The following is a 19955-nucleotide window of genomic DNA, read 5'->3' as shown; positions in this document are numbered from 1 at the left end:
TGACATCTGAAAATGACCTGATTTGTTCTAAATGCCTGAAATAGAATGTAAGCTCTCAAACCTCTGACTCAGGTAGGTGTCCTTTATATTTAACTATTAGAAGTATTTAAGCTTTATTGAACATGTAGAAACAAACCCTATATTGTACCTTTAAATAGTGTAGTTCTGCTGGTATAATCCCTTTACTAAATGTACCATTAGAAAACACTATCAGCCGTAAATGCTGGAGAAAATGTCTCAAACATTGACACAATCTGTGGTAAACAGTAATGTCTAAAATGTTATTAAAATGATGAAACCCTAGACATACATTCTGTCTAATGCAGATTTCTGATGGAAGGCAAATGGACATTTGTAGATATAAATGCCACACGAACCAGAAAACATTGGAATTCGTATGTGAAACCTTTGGAGTGAGAAGCATGCCAAGTCAGGTTTTCCACCCAAGGCCTGAATGCCCTTTGAAATTAGCCTTTGCATTCTGTGCTTTACTTATCAGTCAGACTCTGTAGTCTTAAGCGTTATCACCTTTCCGCAGCAAAATAATAAAAGATATTACAAATTTATGACCATCAATATCATCTTGATATGAGTGATGCCATTGGAGCGTCATTTGTATAAATGTTTATGCAATTGTGTTTCTGACAGGCATAGAAGACATATTAAGGCAATTAATTTAGATTAGACTAGACTAGATTTCTTACAGTTTGGAAACAGGCCCTTCGGCCCAACAAGTCCACACTGACCCTCCGAAGAGTAACCCACCCAGACCCATTCCCCCTGACTAATGCACCTAACATGTGCAATTTAGTAAAGCCAGTTCACCTGACCTGCACATCTTTGGATTGTGGGAGGAAACCCACGCAGACACTGGGAGAATATGCAAGCTCCAAACAGACAATTGCAGGATTCGAACCCAGGTCCCTGACGCTGTGAGGCAGCAGTGCTAACCACTGTGCCACCTGATTTCAGAGCAAAATGGTTGAAGTTGTCTGAGGAGCTCTGTTTAATTCTAAAGTGAACAGTTTTTCTCTTAGAAGAAAAGCAGAGTTCAATTAAGGGGCCCAGTCACCTCAGCTGAAGTGTTTTTCTACTCTGTGGAGTTTGCAGGTTGTATGAACATGTGTAGAAGTCTTCAAATTGTTTGCACTGAGAAACTTCAGGCTGTTAGAATTGTGAAAGGTCCGAGGTTGCAGACTCCAAAAAGAATCTCACATTGTCTTTTGTCCGCAGTAAAGGACTTGGAAAGAATCAGTGACATGGAAACTTAAATACCAAGATAGAGAAATATTTAATTCTGGGATTGAGTTCCTGTATCAGATCGTGTTGGGAAATGTAGTGAAACTTTGTTTTGATGCTTGTGTTGAAAAGACTGAATCTTTTTCATCTTTCTCTGTTTTTGGTTTGTAGACCAAAATAGGAAAAAGATGCTGCTTTACACCAAGTAAACTGTGGGAGATGTTACAGTTTTAACATGTTATTGGAACAAATTGTGAGCTGCATTTACACTGTTGCTAGGTTCAAGCAATGGGGAAGGATTGCTGCAATCATCAGCACTATGGGTGTGTACAGGGCAACTTTACCCAGAGACAGGCTGTTGACTGGCTGCTGGGCAAGTGAACAGAATTGTTATCATGGAGGAACAAATTATTGCAGATGTTCGAATCTGTACTGAAAACAGGAAATGCTGGAGATCACAGTCAAACAGCATCCATGGAGAGAGAGCCAGCTAATGTTCTGAGGCTAGATGACTCCTCTTCAGCTCTGATGAAGAGTCATCTAAACTCAAAATGTTAGTTTGCTCTCTCTTCATGGATGCTGCCCGACCCACTGTGATCTCCAGCATTTGTTGTTTCCAGAATTGTCATGTTGAGAACTCCTGACCCACACATAGTCATTCAGATTTGAAAAACCAATCAGCCTTTGGTGAACAGAACTGCAACAAAAATCTCCAGACACTTAAAAAGACAACTCCCTCCCTCCCCCTCCCTCAATTCATATTTTATTTTCCTGTGATTAAAACTAATTTATTTATAATAGTTTTTTTTTGTTAGTTTGTCAAAAACTGAAACCAGTTTAGTGTTTTGATAGTTCATCAGACAGGAAAATTGGGGACTTTGAGTCTGTGATGTTGCAGCACTAGTGGGGCTCAATTATCAGTGTGCTTTCAAAAGTGGATTGTGACATTAAGGTCTTCATAACATAGCTTTGTTTGTTTGTATCTTTTGTGCAATAAACATATGTTCTGTTGTTAAACCAGCTAAGTGTGAATGTTTCTGGGATCTGATTTGTCTCGTATTACTATCAGTGAGATTACAATAATGTCATTTTGCACATTTGGCTTTCTGACAGCAATCACCTTTGTCAATATCTTTGGTGTTACCAATGCTCAGTCATCAAACTAGAATAGCCATTTAAATACTACAGCCACAAGATACCTTCTGAGATTAGGAATCCTGCAGTCTGTAAGTCACCTCCTCACTCCCAAAAGCCTATATGCCATCTACAGATAGAAAGTCAGGAGTGTGATGGAGTACTCCCCACTTGTCTAAATGAATGTCCTCAACTTGACATCAATCAGGGCTTGACTGGCACCACATTACAAACATTCACACTCTCCGTTTAGCAGTACATGTACCATCTATAAAGTGTACTTCAGAAATTCACCAAGGCTCTTTCCATAACTACAAACTGTGAAGACAGAAGATAGATGGGAACAATATCACCTGCAAGTTCTCCTCCAAGCCAGTAGCCATCCTGATTTGTAAATGTTCCAACATTCCATCGCTTTTGCTGGATTAAAATCCTGGAATTCATTCCTTACAGCATGGTGGGTGTATCTGCACCAAATAGACTGCCTTAAAGAAGGCAGTGTGAAAGCTCAACGAGAGATAGGGAATAAATGTCAGCCATACCCTATTTCCCTGAATGAATAAATACAAATGACTAGTTGTTGTGGTTCTGTTCGCCGAGCTGGGAATTTGTGTTGCAGATGTTTTGTCCCCTGTCTAGGTGACCTCCTCAGTGCTTGGGAGCCTCCTGTGAAGCGCTTCTGTGATGTTTCCTCCGACATTTATAGTGGTTTGTACCTGCTGCTTCCAGTTGTCAGTTCCCGCTGTCTGCTGCGGTGGTCGGTATATTGCGTTCAGGTCGATGTGCTTATTGATTGAATCTGTGGATGAGTGCCATGCCTCTAGGAATTCCCTGGCTGTTCTCTGTTTGGCTTGTCCTATAATAGTAATGTTGTCCCAGTCGAACTCATGTTGCTTGTCATCTGCATGTGTGGCGACTAAGGATAGCTGGTCATGTTGTCATAGAGGCATGGCACTCATCCACAGATTCAATCAATTAGCACATCGACCTGGACCCAATATACCGGCCACTGCAGCGGACAGCTGGAACTGACAACCGGAAGCGGCAGAGACAAACCGCTATAAATGCCAGAGGAAACATCACAGAAGTGCTTCACAGGAGGCTCCCAAGCACTGAGGATGTCACCTAGACAGGGGATGAAACATCTGCAACATAAATCCCCAGTTCAGCGAACAGAACCACAGCAAAGAGCACCCAAGCTATAAATCTTCTCCCACACTTTGAACAAATGACTAGTATATGTAAACTACCCATAGTGGTGAAATTACTTGTCATTTAATCATGATGAGGTGGCACTTGTGTACCCTTTAAGTGTCTTATAATTGCTTAGTGAAGTTTAAATAAGCAATCTACCTTATACCTGAGATGACATCCTTCTGGTTGCTTTTTAAAAACAACTTCATGTGCGCTTTCAGTGGCGCACTCACCTGTTTCCTAGAAGTTTTACAACTTATCATAGAGTCATACAGCATGGAAACAGACCCTTCAGTCCAACCCATCCATGCCGACCAGATATCCCAACCCAATCTAGTCCACCTGCTGGCACCAAGTCCTTATCCCTCCAAACCCTTCCCATTCATATACCCATCCAAATGCCTCTTAAATGTTGCAATTGTACCAGCTTGCACCATATCCTCTGGCAGCTCATTCCATACATGTACCACCCTCTGTGTGAAAATGCTGCCCCTTAGGTCTTTTTTTATATCTTTCCTTTCTCACCCTAAATCTATGCCCTCTAATTCTGGACTCCCCGACTCCAGGGAAAAGACTTTGTCTATTTATCCTAGCCATGCCCCTCAATTTTGTAAACCTCTAAGGTCACCCCTCAACCTCCGATCCTCCAGGGAAAACAGCCCCAGCCTGTTCACCCTCTCCCTGTAGCTCAGATCCTCCAACCCTGGCAACATCCTTGTAAATCTTTTCTGAACCCTTTCAAGTTTCACAACATCCTTCCAATAGGAAGGAGACCAGAATTGCATGCAATATTCCAACAGTGGCCTAACCAATGTCCTGCACAGCCGCAGCATGACCTCCTAACTCCTGGACTCAATACTCTGACCAATAAAGGAAAGCATACCAAACGCCACTTTCACTATCCTATCTACCTACGACTCCACTTTCGAGGAGCTATGAAGCTGCACTCCAAGGACTCTTTGTTCAGCAACACTCCCGAGGAACTTACCATTAAGTGTGAGTCCTGCTAAGATTTGCTTTCCCAAAAATGCAGCACCTCGCATTTATCTGAATTAAACTCCATCTGCCACTTCTCAGCCCATTGGCCCATCTGGTCAAGATCCTGTTGTAATCTGAGGTAACCCTCTTCACTGTCCACTACACTTCCAATTTTGGTGTCATCTGCAAACTTACTAACTGTACCTCTTATGCTTGCATCCAAATCATTTATGTAAATGACAAAAAGTAGAGAGCCCATCACCAATCCTTGTGGCACTCCACTGGTCACAGGCCTCCAATCTGAAAAACAATCCTCCAACACCACCCTCTGTCTTCTACTTTTGAGCCAGTCTTGTATCCAAATGGCTAGTTCTCTCTGTATTCCATGAGATCTAAGCTTGCTAACCAATCTCCTATGGGGAACCTTGATGAACGCCTTACTGAAGTCCATATAGATCCTCCTCCTCCTATTGCCCCCTTGACCATGACCCCACCTCCCACCACCAAACCATCATCTCCGAGACCATCCATAACCTCATCATCTCAGGGGATCTCCCGTCCACTGCCGCCAACCGCATAGTCCCACAACCCCGCACTGCCCGTTTCTACACCCACCACTAGAGATATATATTCCCTCCCCTCCCCTATCAGCGTTCCGCAAAGACCACTCCCTTCGTGACTCCCTTGTCAGGTCCACACCTCCCACCAACCCAACCTCCACTCCCGGCACCTTCCCCTGCAACCGCAGGAAATGCAAAACTTGCGCCCACACCTCCTCCCTTACCTCTCTCCAAGGCCCCAAGGGATCCTTCCATATCCGCCACAAATTCACCTGCACCTCCACACACATCATCTAATGCATCCGCTGCACCCGATGTGGCCTCCTTTTATATTGGGGAGACCAGCCGCTTACTTGCGGAGCGCTTCAGGGAACACCTCTGGGACGCCCGGACCAACCAACCCAACCACCCCGTGGCTCAACACTTTAACTCTCCCTCCCACTCCACCGAGGACATGCAGGTCCTTGGACTCCTCCATTGCCAGAACATAACACGACGGTTGGAGGAAGAGCGCCTCATCTTCCGCCTGGGAACCCTCCAACCACAAGGGATGAACTCAGATTTCTCCAGTTTCCTCATTTCCCCTCCCCCACCTTGTCTCAGTCGATTCCCTCGAACTCAGCACCGCCCTCCTAACTTGCAATCTTCTTCCTGACCCCTCGGCCCCGCCCCCCACCCACCCACTCTGGCCTATCACCCTCACCTTGACCTCCTTCCACCTATCACATCTCCATCGCCCCTCCCCCAAGTCCCTCCTCCCTACCTTTTATCTTAGCCTGCTGGACACACTTTCCTCATTCCTGATGAAGGGCATATGCCTGAAACGTCGAATGTTCTGTTCCTTAGATGCTGCCTGACCTGCTGCGCTTTAACCAGCAACACATTCTCAGCTCTGATCGCCAGCATCTGCAGACCTCACTTTTTACTCCATATAGATCACATCTACTGCTCTGCCCTCAACAATCATCTTTGTTACTTCATCAAAAAAACTCAATCAAGTTTGAGAGATGTGATTTCCCACGCACAAAGCCATATTGACTATCCCGAATCAGTCCTTGCCTTTCTAAATACATGTACATCCTGTCCCTCAGGATTCCCTCCAACACCTTGCTCACCACTGAGGTCAGACTCACCGGTCTATAGTTCCCTGGCTTGTCTTTACTGCCCTTAATGAACAGTGGCACCACGTTTGCCAACCTCCAGTCCTTCCGGCACCTCACCTGTGACTATCGATGATACAAATATCTCAGCAAGAGGCCCAACAATCATTTCTCTAGCTTCCCACAGAGTTCTTGGGTACACCTGATCAGGTCCTGGGGATTTATCCATCTTTTAACCGTTTCAAGACATCCAGCACTTCCTCCTCTAATCTGGACATTTTGCAAGATGTCACCATCGATTTTCCTGCAGTCTATATCTTCCATATCCTTTTCCACAGTAAATACTGATGCAAAATATTTATTTAGTATCTCCCCCATTTTCTGTGACTCCACACAAAGGCCACCTTGCTGATCTTTGAGGGGCCCTATTCTCTCCCTAATTATCCTTTTTGTCCTTAATATATTTGTAAAAAACCCTTTGGATTCTCCTTAATTCTATTTGCTAAATCTATCTCATGTCCCCGTTTTGCCCTTCTGATTTCCCTCTTAAACATACTCCTACTGCCTTTATACTCTTCTGAGGATTCACTCGATCTATCCTGTCGAGACCTGACATATGCTTCCTTCTTTTTCTTAACCAAACCCTCAATTTCTTTAGTCATCCAGCATTCCCTATACCTATCAGCCTTTCCTTTCACCATAACAGGAAAATGTTTCCTGGATTTTTGTTATCTCATTTCTGAAGGCTCCCCATTTTCCAGCCATGTCTTTCCCTGCAAACATCTGCCTCCAATCAGCTTTCAAAAGTTCTTGCCTAATACCGTCAAAATTGGCCTTTCTCCACTTTAGAACTTCAACTTTTAGATCTGGTCTATCCTTTTCCAATACTATTTTAAAATGAATAGAATTATGGTTGCTGGCCCCAAAGTGTTCCCCCACTGACCCCTCAGTCACCTGCTCTGCCTTATTTCCCAAGAGTAGGTCAAGTTTTGCACCTTCTCTTATAGGTACATTCACATACTGAATCAGAAAATTGTCTTGTACACAGTTAAGAAATTCCTCTCCATCTAAGCATTTAACACTATGGCAGTCCCAGTTGATGTTTGGAAAGTTAAAATCCCCTACCAGAACTACCCGATTATTCTTACAGATAACTGAGATCTCCTTACAAGTTTGTTTCTCAATTTCCCTCTGACTATTGGGGGGTCTGTAATACAATCCCAGTAAGGTGATCATCCCTTTTTTATTTCTTAGTTCCACCCAAATAATTTCTCTGAATGTATTTCTGGGAATTTCCTCCCTCCGCACAGCTGTAATGCTATCCCTTATCAAAAATGCCACTCCCCCTCCTCTCTTGCCTCCCTTTCTATCCTTCCTGTATCATTTGTATCCCGGAACATTAAGCTGCCAGTCGTGCATATCCCTGAGCCTTTTTTCTGTAATTGCTATGATATCCCAGTCCCATGTTCCTAACCATGCCCTGAGTTCATCTGCCTTCCCTGTTAGGTCCCTTGCATTGAAATAAATCCAGTTTAATTTATTAGTCCTACCTTGTCCCTGCCTGCCCTGACTGTTTGACTCACTTCTGTTCTCAGCTGTACCCGTCTCAGACTGATCTCTTTCCTTACTATCTCCCCAGGTGTTTCCCCCCCCCACCACCACCCTTAGTAGTTTAAATGCACCCAAGCAGTTCTAGCAAATTTCCCTGTCAGTATATTAGTCCCCTTCCAATTTAGATACAATCCATCCTTCTTGTACAGGTCACTTCTACCCCAAAAGAGATTCCAATGATCCAAAAATGTGAATCCTTCTCCCATACACCAGCTCCTCAGCCATGCATTAACTAGAGCCACAGACTCTATTATTATGCTGTATATGCTGTATTATTCGTACTTGCATAAACTGCAATTTGCTGTCTTTGTTTTTGGCTCCCAGTATGCCTGCTCTTTCTCAGAACATTATATTTTTAAAAAATTTGCATTTATATAGTGCTTCGCATAACTACAGGGCTTTGTGTATGGGAAAGCATGCCTCACTAACTTGTTTGAGTTTTTTGAAGAGATGACAAATGAGATTGAAGGCAGAGCAGTAGCCATCGTCTGTATGGACTTCAGCAAAGCATTCCACAAGATTCCGTATGGTGAACCGTTCAGTAAGATTTGGTCAAATGGAATCCAGTGGAGGTAGCCAATTAAAATAAAGTTGGCTTGTAGGTAGGAGACATGGTAGTGGAGGTTTGTTTTTCGGACTGGAGACCTGTGCCCACAAGGATCGGTGGTACATCTGCTTTTTGTTATTTCTATAAATGATTTGGATGTGAATATAGGAGATATGGCTGGTAAATTTGCAGGTGACACCAAAATTGGTGGTATAGTGGACAGTGAGGAAGGTTATTTCAGTGCAACGGAACCTTCATCAGATAGTCCAACGGGCCAAAGAGTGGCAGATGGAATTTAATTTAGATAAATGTGAGGTGCTGCATTTTGCTAAGGCTTATACGCTTAATGGTAGAGCCCTGGGGAGTGTTGCTGAACTGAGACCGAAGAGTGCAGGCGCATAGCTCCTTGTAAGCGGATTCGCAGGTCGACAGGGTGATGAAGAAGGCATCTCGTGCACTTGCCTTCATTGGTCATAACATTTCGCATAGAAGTTGGGATGTCATGTTGCAGCTGTATAAATTTTTAGTGAGACCACTTTTAGAATACTGTGTTCAATTCTGGTCACCCTTCTACAGGATGGATGTTGTTAAACTTGAGACTGTACAGAAAAGATTTACAATGAAGTTGCCAGGGTTGGAGGGTTTGAGCTATAGAAAGGCTGAATAGGCTGAGGCTATTTTCACTGGAATGTCGGAGACTTGGGTGATTGAAAAGAAGGCATGAATAGTGTGAATAGCCAAAGTCTTTTTCAAGGGTGAGGGAATCCTAAACCAGAGGGCTTAGGCTTAAGGTGAGATGGTGTCTGTATGGAATGAGCTGCCAGAGACAGTCAAGGCGGGTTACAGTTAAATATTTAAAAGACACTTGGATGGGTATATAAATATGAAAGGTTTAGCGGGATATGGACCAAATGCTGGCAAATGGGGCGAGGTCAGATTGTGATATCTGGTCAGTGTGGATGAGTTAAGTCGAAGTGTGTGTTTTCATGCTGTATGACTCAGACATCTTGAGAACTTTACAATCAAGAAGGCACTCTTCTTTATGAAACATTGTAGCTGCTCTGTCACAAAAAATTTGGTCATCAGTGTTTGCAGAGCTAGAATTCTCAAAATATCAAGATGGTGACAACCAGAAAATCAGTTTTTGCCATGGTCGATTTGAGGCATATTTGTCGGCTAGGATGCAGGGGATAACTAACTCCCCGTGCTTCAGAATAGCAGCATGGGATCTTTTACAGAGCAATCTATGACAGTTTTAGTTATTCTTGACATTTCTGGCTGCTGGCTTCTTTACGTGAAAGTCATCAAGTAGGCGTGGAAGAAGCAGGCCATTGTGTTAAAGTTTGACCTGGTGCCTAACCTAAACGTCTTGACTGGCTGTTACCTTTTCTGGGCTTACTGACACTTAGGGCTGTACAGCCATTGCCGTTGTCCCTGCATAATACGTTGTGCGTACAAAATAGCTTCCTTTTATAAAGCATGTAATCCAAATTATTGTGAGCTTTGCTACCATGCAGCCAAGATTACTTTTATTGTAAATTGCATTCAAAGAGAATAATCAGCCAAGAGGATAAAGCTTATGAAGATTGCAAAACTATATGTTCTCTGTAACTGTTTCTATTTTTATCTCTTTCTACATTGTGATGTCGTTCTGTATTGGCCTTTTTAAAAAATGAACTGTATTCTGCACATACTTTAGCACAATACATCTCGTTTAAACAAGGTGCTTCTGTGATGCTTGATTTTTATAATTCTGGTGCTGAAGCATCAATTGACATCTTGGTGTTGCTAAGTCCATTGTTCATTGTGGAAGAGACAAAATGCAATTGTTATTGGAAACATAAAAACACTGAATTACAAGCTTGAATGATGTGCTTCTGCAAGATTTCAAATATTCAGTTGTGCTGCAATACGTTTGTTCACCTTATTAGCTACTAGATGCTGTCTTAGTAATCTCCATATGATAAGTATTTCCACAGTAATTTAATTTGAGTGAACTTTACCTTATTAATTTTCTGCCTAGTAAATGCACAGCTCCGTTACTATTTAGTAAATTGTCTTTGAAAACATTTGGGGTAGCTTTAAGATTTCGATTAATATTTTCTGTGTATGAAAAGTGCTGATTCTTCTTTTGTTTTGCATATAGACTTCTACAGCTTATTCAAGATTTGGAACCTTGCAAAATTTGAGGGGAGAAACTGGAAGGCACATATTGGAGACTACAAAGGTTGGATTTTAGTGCTCTGTCTTTAGTGTTCGTAGGAATAAGTGGAGACAATTGTATGGAAGAAGTAAATTTGGCTAACTTATTTACCTATTAATGATTTTTTTGACACTCCTCCATCTACTACATAATTTAATTGCAGTCTGTTACAACATTCGGCATTTTTATACTTGGAGTGATGAGACTCCCTGTGGAATTTTCTCCCTTTGCCAGTTACTTCTCGTCATACTATATATGGTTTGGCTAAAACAGTAATTCAAATAATTGGCTTGCATTGCCTCCTCCAAATTTTCCAAATGTTGGCCAATGAAAAGAAAAGAGAGCGCACTCCAGGCTGTTCCTAGAACAGTCTAGCCATCAAATCTGGTGTGTAAAGTGGCCTGGCATGCCAAAGCTACTAATGTTTAATCTATATGTTTGATTTAATTAATTTATTATAATCATTATTGAAGTATATCGCATTAATCATGATCAGGAAAGAGGAATTGATTTACAATTTTCATTGCACCTTTTAAAATGAAATTACTAAAATTTATCCAGTGGGCATCTCCTATTGTTCCAACTTTGTGATAAGGAATAACGTCTCACTGCAATTGGAGGAGGATGATCTGAGATTGAAAACCATGAAATTAAGCAGAAATTGGAGGCATTTATTAATCTTCAAATCTTATTTCAGAAGTAATCGTGTGAAAGAGAAATTTTAATTTGTTACGTTGTAATAAATTAGTCTTTAATCAAGTGGCTATATAAAGATTTGAATTCTCCCACTGAAGTTATCTGTGCAAATGCAAAACTTGTCTTAAAATTCCATTTTTTGATTTATAAAAATCAAGTTAAGAATTTGACTCATTGTGCAGGGCAGCTCGGTGGTTCAGTAGTTAGCATTGCTGTCTCACAGCGCCTGGTTCAATGTCAGCAGCGGATGACTGTCTGTCTGTGTGGCATTTGTACAACTAGAGAACTTCAGGTGCTCTAGTTTCTTCCCACAATCCAGAGATGTGCAGGCAAGGTGGATAAGCCATGGGAAATGCAGGGTTACAAAGATAGGGTGGGGGTTTACACACCCGTGGTCAGATGAAAGAATTTTAATACAATAACTCCTCCGCATAATGCATTGTTGAACAAAATACAGGTAAATCCATGATATTGTCTTTTGTATCTTTTGTTCTCTGTGGAATGGGATCTCACAAGTACAACATAAGGTTGAATATTGCATACCCACACTGGTATGCCAAGAGACGAGCTCACCCCCACAATGTGAAAGATGGGTGAATGCCCAAATTGGCACCATGCCAAACATTGTTTTTTAAAATAAATTAAGGTTCAGTGGACTTGTTCAAAGCCTAGTTGACCTTGATAGTATGCTGCCCACTCAATGGTTTGTTTAGCATAGGAGCAGTTGTGCAGGAGCCGGCAGTTGTTAGTTTTATAAAATAGATGGAGTGTGGAGAAGAAAGAAGGGTTATTATCTTCAGGGAGTGTCACATCAAGAAGGATATTCCTGAAGGTGTACCCACCCAATTTCCCATAGTCCCTCCCCATTAGCTTTTCTTACCCTTCCCAACTGAAAGTGTTGGACTTGAAGCATTCCTGGATCCATACTATATTTTCGACGACTTGCCTGACTAGAGAGCTTGTGGCATTCCCAGCACCAAAACTGCTGAGCTTTTAGATTGGTGGATCTTCCTGCCCTCTGCTGTGTAGAACTCTCTCAATTTAGCCTAATCAGTGTATTATGACTGTAGGCAGATGTTTTTCATGGCAGTGCAGTCACTCCACCCAGAACGTTCAATCTGTGCTTTCAAATTATCTCTGTCATTTGCCACTACCTCCTGCCATGAATACTATCTGTTGTACTTAGTTTGGAGGCAAAGGGTTATGAGTGGAATTTGTCATTTGGTTATTATTGTACAGTTCTGACACTTCAGACCAGCATTGACATAGATGAAACACTTGCCCACTTCTGGACTATTATGCTTTATGAGCCAGAGATACCAGCAAGAAGGCCGAGTGATTTCTACCTGTCAACAATGAGAGCATTCTAAATGTAATATTTGTTATCAATATTAATGCTCTAGAACACCACAGTCACAATACACTGAGAAAATGTGGCTGCTGCCCCTGTTTTGCTCTTCTACTTTCTCATTCTCCATCTAAAAGTTTTTAATAACACTTGCCATCTGTTAAGTTTCTTTACTCATGGTATTCCTTTATTTAAAATAAAAGGCTGGACTGAAGTGAATTTCTTATTTAAATGATGTATAAGCAATGCACCCAGGTTAATTTTCCTCTTTCTGATTTACTGCAAGGAGATAATCTAGTAAAAAACTAATTCCTGTTAAAATCACATTCCTGGAGAGTGCAGCAGTGGATTGGAGTTTTGGTTGTGTTGCGTAATCTTATTATTGACTTTCTGATCATGTTGTTTTCCATTGATTAAACTTTCCTGTTTATCAGTGAGCATTATTTGCAATACTGGAGCTTTTGCTTGTTTATATTATAACAGCCAGGTGAGATGGTTTCCCATTTTTAGTATGTGGCTCTTGCTTTATTAAAATCAAAATTAAGTAGACGAATTGCATGGTTTTCTTGAAATAGAAAATGTGTAATTTTATTACATATTAACACCCCCCCCCCCCCCCCCCCCCCCCAAAACAAAAATCAAGCAATCCAAACACAATTCCTAAGTTTTAAAGGAAGTAAGTCTCTGGTCAGACACTAAGAATAGGCCATACAGTTGAACTAAAAATTGTTGGTCTTTCAGGAGTTACCTGAGGCAAATTTCTTATTTGTTGACTTGTATTTTGCAGCAGTGGCAAATTTGAAGATCTTGAATTTTCATTGAATGAATGGTTGTTGTCCCAATTGCTTCTATGTCAGGCACTGACTTGGCGATTGAGAAAAACCAGGAGAGACCATGAGCAGAAGTCAGCCACGTAGCCCATTGTCTGCTCTGCCATTCAGAGATCATGGCTAATCTGATGATCCTTAACTCCACATTCCCCATAACCCTTGATTCCCTTACTGCTTGCAAATCTGTTAATTTTGGCCTTCAATATATTAAATGATGCAACCTCAATAACCCTCTGTGGTTAAAAAGAAAAATTCCACAGATTCCCAACCCACTGAGAGAAGCAGTTCCTTCCCCTCTGTCTTAAATGTGCAATCTAATATGCCCTCTGATTGTCGACTCTCTCACAAGGAGAAATAGCTTTTCTACATGCATCCTGTCGTCTTTCTAAGAATTTTGTTTCAATAAAGTCTTATTTTTGGATATTCCAACAAGTATTGGCCCAATCTCTTCAACGTTTCCAGATAATGTAGTGCCTCCATTCCTGGCGTCAGCGTTGTGAACTTTCTCTGGACAGCCTCTAATGCCAGTATATCTTTCCTGATATAGGAGGCCTAGAACTGTTCAGTATTCTAACCAGGGTCTGACTGGTGCCTTGTACAGTATTAGCAAAACCTTCCTACTTCTATATTCCTTTCTCAATGAAATAATAGCCACATTATATTTTCCTTCCCTCTCACTGCTGAACTTATGCGCTAACTTTCATGAATTGTGGACAATGACTCCCAAATTCTCCCCTCCTAACTTTCTACAGTCTTCCTCCATTTAAATCATATTCAGCACTCCTATTCTTCACACCAAAGTTGCATTTCAGTTATATTCAAATCTACCGCCAAAACATGTGTAATGAAAATAGTTGGCTGTAGCTTTGAATATAACTGAAATGCAAGTTGGCTTGTAAGTGTAGTATTCAATGTGTAGTGTCAATGAGTTAGTTTCTAATTTTAGAAATCAGGAACATAATTTCTGTTAATTGTTTTGACTTTTGGCTTTGTTCTGTATTTTTTTTCTTATAACTGCATTGTTTTTCTTCCAGGGAACCCAGTGGTGGCAGTTTGCAAGTAAAAGGACAGACTGGCATGGGCATGCTGGTGGAGGCCTTCATACCGACCCAAAAAAAGTAACGCATCTGTTTGTTGTCTAAACTCTGAATGCAGTTTTATCTTCAAATCTGATTTGTCTTGTAGAGGGATATTGTTTTTATGAAATATATTTAATATCCAATTTGCATCTCTGAATAATTTCAACAAAGCGTTTGTTAAACACTTTTTATGATGTTAAAGCAATGCAATTCATGAAATCTTTGTTGCAATCAATGGTTTTTAAAGTCATAGTTTTGCAAAGATGAAATAGGAGTGTCATTTGTGCCTTTATACAAAAAATGTGCGGAAGGGTAACAAATAAGTGATAAGATTTTATCCTTCAAGCTGTTTATTTTGCAAGTGAATGCAGCATTTTTATTTGCGAGGAAGGCTGGCCTAAAAACCTGATCTTGCAGTTCACGTAAGCACTTTGAAAATTGCAGTTTGTGCATCAATTTCATGTGACTTTAATCTTCATTCTTTATGCCTCACCCTAGTATTAATTGAAAAATCAGGTGAATTTGTCTCATTGGATAAGACAATTTAAAGTGATGCATCTTGATATACAATTGATTTTTGGTTCTTCACACTTCAAATTTCTTCTATCTGTGTTTCTGATCTTTACAATTGAGCACTTTTATTCTTTTAGCCTTTAGAAGCCTACCCCTGAGTTTAGGCTAATATCTAAGTGATTTTCTTTACTCTGAAATAGAGACATTATATTTGTAATCTTTCATCCCTCTGGTGCATCATTTCTATCCAAGGATATTTGAAAGACGATTTTATTCAGCATTCTGAGTTGAGTTTCACCACATTTTCAGTTGAACTTCTTATCTATAATTATTCCAAGTAATTGTTTCAGCTCCCCTGTGTATCCTCTAATTCACATGAAGGCATGCTTCTGTGGAAGCGATGAAAAAGCATACTCTGCCATTCTTTTATCCTCGATTAGATTCTTTTGTTTCTCAATTATCACATTATCCTTTCTAATTACTTAACTTTGTATTGATAAGATCCTGTCCAATTTCCTTTTTATTCCTTGCCAGTCTAAATTAATGTGCCCTTTGGTCTTTATAATCTTTTGCTTCCCCATTATATTTTTTCCATATATTATTCTTACAATTACTATAATTCACCACCTCTGACATATTTGTCCGTACCCAAACCCCATCGACTTTAATGTAGCTTTCTGTGAGTGTGTTAACATAGAACATAGAACATAGAAGGATACAGCGCAGTACAGGCCCTTCGGCCCTCGATGTTGCGCCGACCGAGTCCTACCTAACCTATACTAGCCCAATAACTTCCAAATGCCTATCCAATGCCCGCTTAAATGAACATAAAGAAGGAGAGTTCACCACTGATATGGGCAGGGCATTCCATGAACTCACAACCCGCTGTGTGAAGAATCTACCCCTAACATCTGTCCTATACCTACCACCCCTTAATTTAAAGCTATGTCCCCTAGTAACACCTGACTCCATTAGCGGTAAAAGGTTCTTAGTATCTACCCTATCTAAACCCCTAATCATCTTATACACTTCTATCAGATCTCCCCTAAACCTTCTCTTCTCCAATGAGAACAGCCCCAAGTGCCTCAGCCTTTCCTCATAAGATTTTCCTACCATTCCAGGCAACATTCTGGTAAACCTCCTCTGCACTCGTTCTAAAGCTTCCACATCCTTCCTATAGTATGGCGACCAAAACTGCACACAATACTCCAGATGAGGCCTCACCAGAGTCTTATACAACTGCAACATGACCTCAGGACTCCGGAACTCAATTCCTCTGCCAATAAAGCCCAGTACACCATATGCCTTCCTCACAGCACTATTTACCTGGGTGGCAACTTTCAGAGATCTGTGTACATAGACACCAAGATCCCTCTGCTCATCCACACTACCAAGTAGCCTACCATTAGCCCAGTAATCCATCATCTTGTTATTCCTACCAAAGTGAACGACTTCGCACTTAGCTACATTGAATTCCATTTGCCACATTTCCGCCCAGCTCTGCAACTTATCTATATCCCGCTGTAACCTACCACTTCCTTCCTCACTATCCACAACTCCACCGACTTTCGTGTCATCCGCAAACTTGCTTACCCAGCTTTCAAGTCCTTCCTCTAGATCATTTATAAAGATAACAAAAAGCAATGGTCCCAAAACAGATCCTTGTGGTACACCGCTAGTAACTGCGCTCCAAGATGAACATAATCCATCAACTACTACCCTCTGTCTCCTTCCAGCCAGCCAATTCCTAATCCAAACCTCTAATGCATCCTCAATGCCATACCTCCGAAGTTTTAGCATTAGCCTACCATGGGGAACCTTATCGAACGCCTTACTAAAATCCATATACACAACATCTACTGCTTTACCCTCATCCACTTCCTTAGTCACCTTCTCAAAGAACTCAATAAGGTTTGTGAGGCACGACCTGCCCTTCACAAAACCATGCTGGCTATCCCTGATCACGTTATTCCTACCCAGATGTTCATAAATCTTATCCCTTACCATTCTCTCTAAGACTTTGCCCACCACTGAAGTCAGACTCACTGGCCTATAGTTACTAGGGCTATCCCTACTCCCTTTCTTGAACAATGGGACCACATTCGCTATCCTCCAGTCCTCTGGTACTATTCCCGTTGACAATGACGACATAAAAATCCAGGCCAATGGCTCTGCTATCTCCTCCCTAGCTTCCCATAGGATCCTGGGGTAAATGCCATCAGGCCCAGGAGACTTATCTATATTCATCCTTTCCAATATTCCCAAAACCTCTTCCCTGCATATTTCCAGGGCATCCATTCTAATTATTTGTGATTCCATATTCACATCAGCAACAGTGTCCTGTTCCTGAGTGAATACTGATGAAAAGTACTGATTTAATGTCTCTAGGTTAATAGTCTGTTGATTCAGAACCCTTCAGAAATTCTTAGAAGTGACAGTTCCGAATAACTTGTTTTGTGATTGGAAAATTGTGTATTTGCAATTAGTCATAGTTATACAGCACAGGAATAGATCCTTCGGTCCAACTCGTCCATGCCAACACACTGTCCTAAACTGACCTTGTCCCATTTGCCACATATCCCTGAAACCATTCCTATTCATGTAACCATCCAGATGCCTTTTAAGTTTCGTAATTGAACGCGCCACCTCCTCTGGTACTTGTACCATATACATACACCACCCTCTCCGTGAAAAAGTTGCCTCTCGGGTCCCTTTTTAAATTTTTCCCTTCTCACCTTAAATCTATTCCGTCTGGTTTGGACTCGCCTACCCTGAGAAAAAAGGATCTCGGCTATTCACCTAAAACAGATTCCTCATGATTTTATCAGCCTATTCAGCCTCTCACTATAGCTCAAACCCTCCAACCCTGGCTAAATCTTTTCTGGACCCTTTCAGGTTTCACATCTTTCCTGTAGCAGGGAAACCAGAGTTGAATGCAATGCCCCAAAAGTGGCCTCACTAATATTCTCTACAGTTGCAAAGTGATGTCCAACTCCTGTACTCAATCCGCTGACCAATGGAGCAAGCCTGTCTACCTGGACTCCACTTTCGAGGAGTTACGCATCTGCACCTCCAGGTCTCTCTCTCCTGCAAAACTCCCTAGGAATGGATCTTATGGTCATTGATGGAGCAGCAGAACTCTGAGCTGCATTTTCACTTTCACTAAGTAAGGTAGAATTTGGTGCTAGTCAAAGAGGGTCTGAAACTGTCCATCAATAGAGACATTTTCAAGGAGGGTCAACGAGTTACTGCTTTTAAGTATTCTCATAACAACCAACAAATGGAGAGCTCAGTTTTCTCATTTTAAGCAAAATTTCAAAGAAATAAACATTTCATGGAAATGTAGGATAAATGTCAAACCAAATATCATAAACTTGTTAAAACAAATTATCTTACTACATTCGAATTTGAATGTTTTATCGTGGAGATATTTGATATTCCAAAAATTAGCTGTTCAGGGACAAATGTTTATTCAAATGTCACTCTGAACTTAATGCATTATTAAAAATCCTATTGTTCATCATTCAACAAGGTTTTTGCTTTCTTGAGAGATTTTATCACAAATCTAATAGTGAAAAAGAACTTACTGTATCAGATCATTGATGATTGGATTGATAGCGTGATGTAGGACCTCACTGGGCTGTGTGTAGGGAAACATGGAATCACTGGCAGTTTCAGGATTTCCAGACTCCTGAAGTAGCTATCAGTTTCAGAGGAATGATCATAACATTGAAATGGTCAGCATTTGCTATTAGATTAGATTACTTAAGATGTGGAAACAGGCCCTTCGGCCTAACAAGTCCACACCGACCCTCCGAAGAGCAACCCACCCAAACCCATTCCCCTACATTTACCCCTTCACCTAACATTACGGGCAATTTAGCATGGCCAATTCACCTAACCTGCACATTTTTGGACTGCAAATCCCATGCAATTATGTTAGTGTTGCTGACTGTTATTTTTAAGTCTTGAGTTTTCAAAGTTAGCAAATTTGTGTTGCTTTAGCAAAGCAATTAAATATTTTTAAGGATTCAGAAGACCTATAATGTTGTTCTAATCTTTTGAAGCTTTCTCGTCATTAAATTTCCTTGAAAAATTATAACTGGAAAGAATTTTAAGCATCCTTCTCCATTTTGAAGTGTAACTGCAATAATTTGCTGGAAAACTTGGGCACCCAGCCATTAACTAAATACATACCAGTATAATTCTTACCACAAGGATGACTCAGCACTTGCTGCGTCTGTTAAACAAGATCATTTGCATTGTCAACTCAGTAACCATTAGAAACCCAAAATGTTCATGTTTTTGGAGTTCTTTTTATCAAAATTGAAGTTTGAAAATGTACTAATTTTGTTAAATTATCTTGCAGTTGAAAGATGTTGATACAGGAAAAATTCTTAGGGCCATGTTGACGTATGTTTGGCCAAAGGATAGACCTGATCTACGTGCCAGAGTGGCTTTGTCTCTTGGCCTTTTAGGTGGGGCAAAGGTCAGTAATTTCATATTTTGAGATATGCTGTGTTTGTAACTTTATCTTTGCAGTTTATTTTGAGCATTTTATTGTGCCTTCCAATTTTTTAAAATTTTAAAAATGTTAAATAATGTATCAAACTAAAATAAAAGGAGTGGACAGCATTTACAGAGAGATGGTCACTCTGCAGGCTAAGATTCCACAGGGGGAGGGATGACCACCAGGCAGAGAAAGAGGATTAGGCAGACACTGCACAAATATACTATGGCTTTTCTCCTGAAAAATAGCAGTACTCTTCTAGCTTTGTTGGGGGAATGGCCTCAGGAAAATAGCAAGAGACAAATTTTTGGTAGTGTCCACTGCTTGACAGAGGAGGAATAATTGTGAGAAGGCTATGTTAATAAAGATTTAATCATAAAGGGGATAAATCATTTGCAGCCACAGAAACTATA

The 19955-nt window shown here is 40.9% G+C and overlaps 1 protein-coding gene across 1 annotated transcript in view; it reads left to right on the top strand.

Moving 5' to 3' along the window:
* The window catches only part of abcb7 (ATP-binding cassette, sub-family B (MDR/TAP), member 7), a 97143-nt gene that overhangs the window by 20369 nt on the left and 56819 nt on the right, over positions 1-19955 (top strand). Inside the window, exons 2-4 of the mRNA XM_060832468.1 lie at positions 10510-10590; positions 14475-14558; positions 19402-19521. Coding sequence (XP_060688451.1) covers positions 10510-10590; positions 14475-14558; positions 19402-19521 — 285 coding nt within the window. The remainder of the gene's footprint in view (positions 1-10509; positions 10591-14474; positions 14559-19401; positions 19522-19955) is intronic.

The sequence above is a fragment of the Hemiscyllium ocellatum genome, chromosome 11, assembly GCF_020745735.1.
Source record: "Hemiscyllium ocellatum isolate sHemOce1 chromosome 11, sHemOce1.pat.X.cur, whole genome shotgun sequence".
Classification (NCBI taxonomy): domain Eukaryota; kingdom Metazoa; phylum Chordata; class Chondrichthyes; order Orectolobiformes; family Hemiscylliidae; genus Hemiscyllium; species Hemiscyllium ocellatum.
Note: the sequence above shows the minus strand (reverse complement) of the source record. Positions and strands in the feature narration are given on the sequence as shown.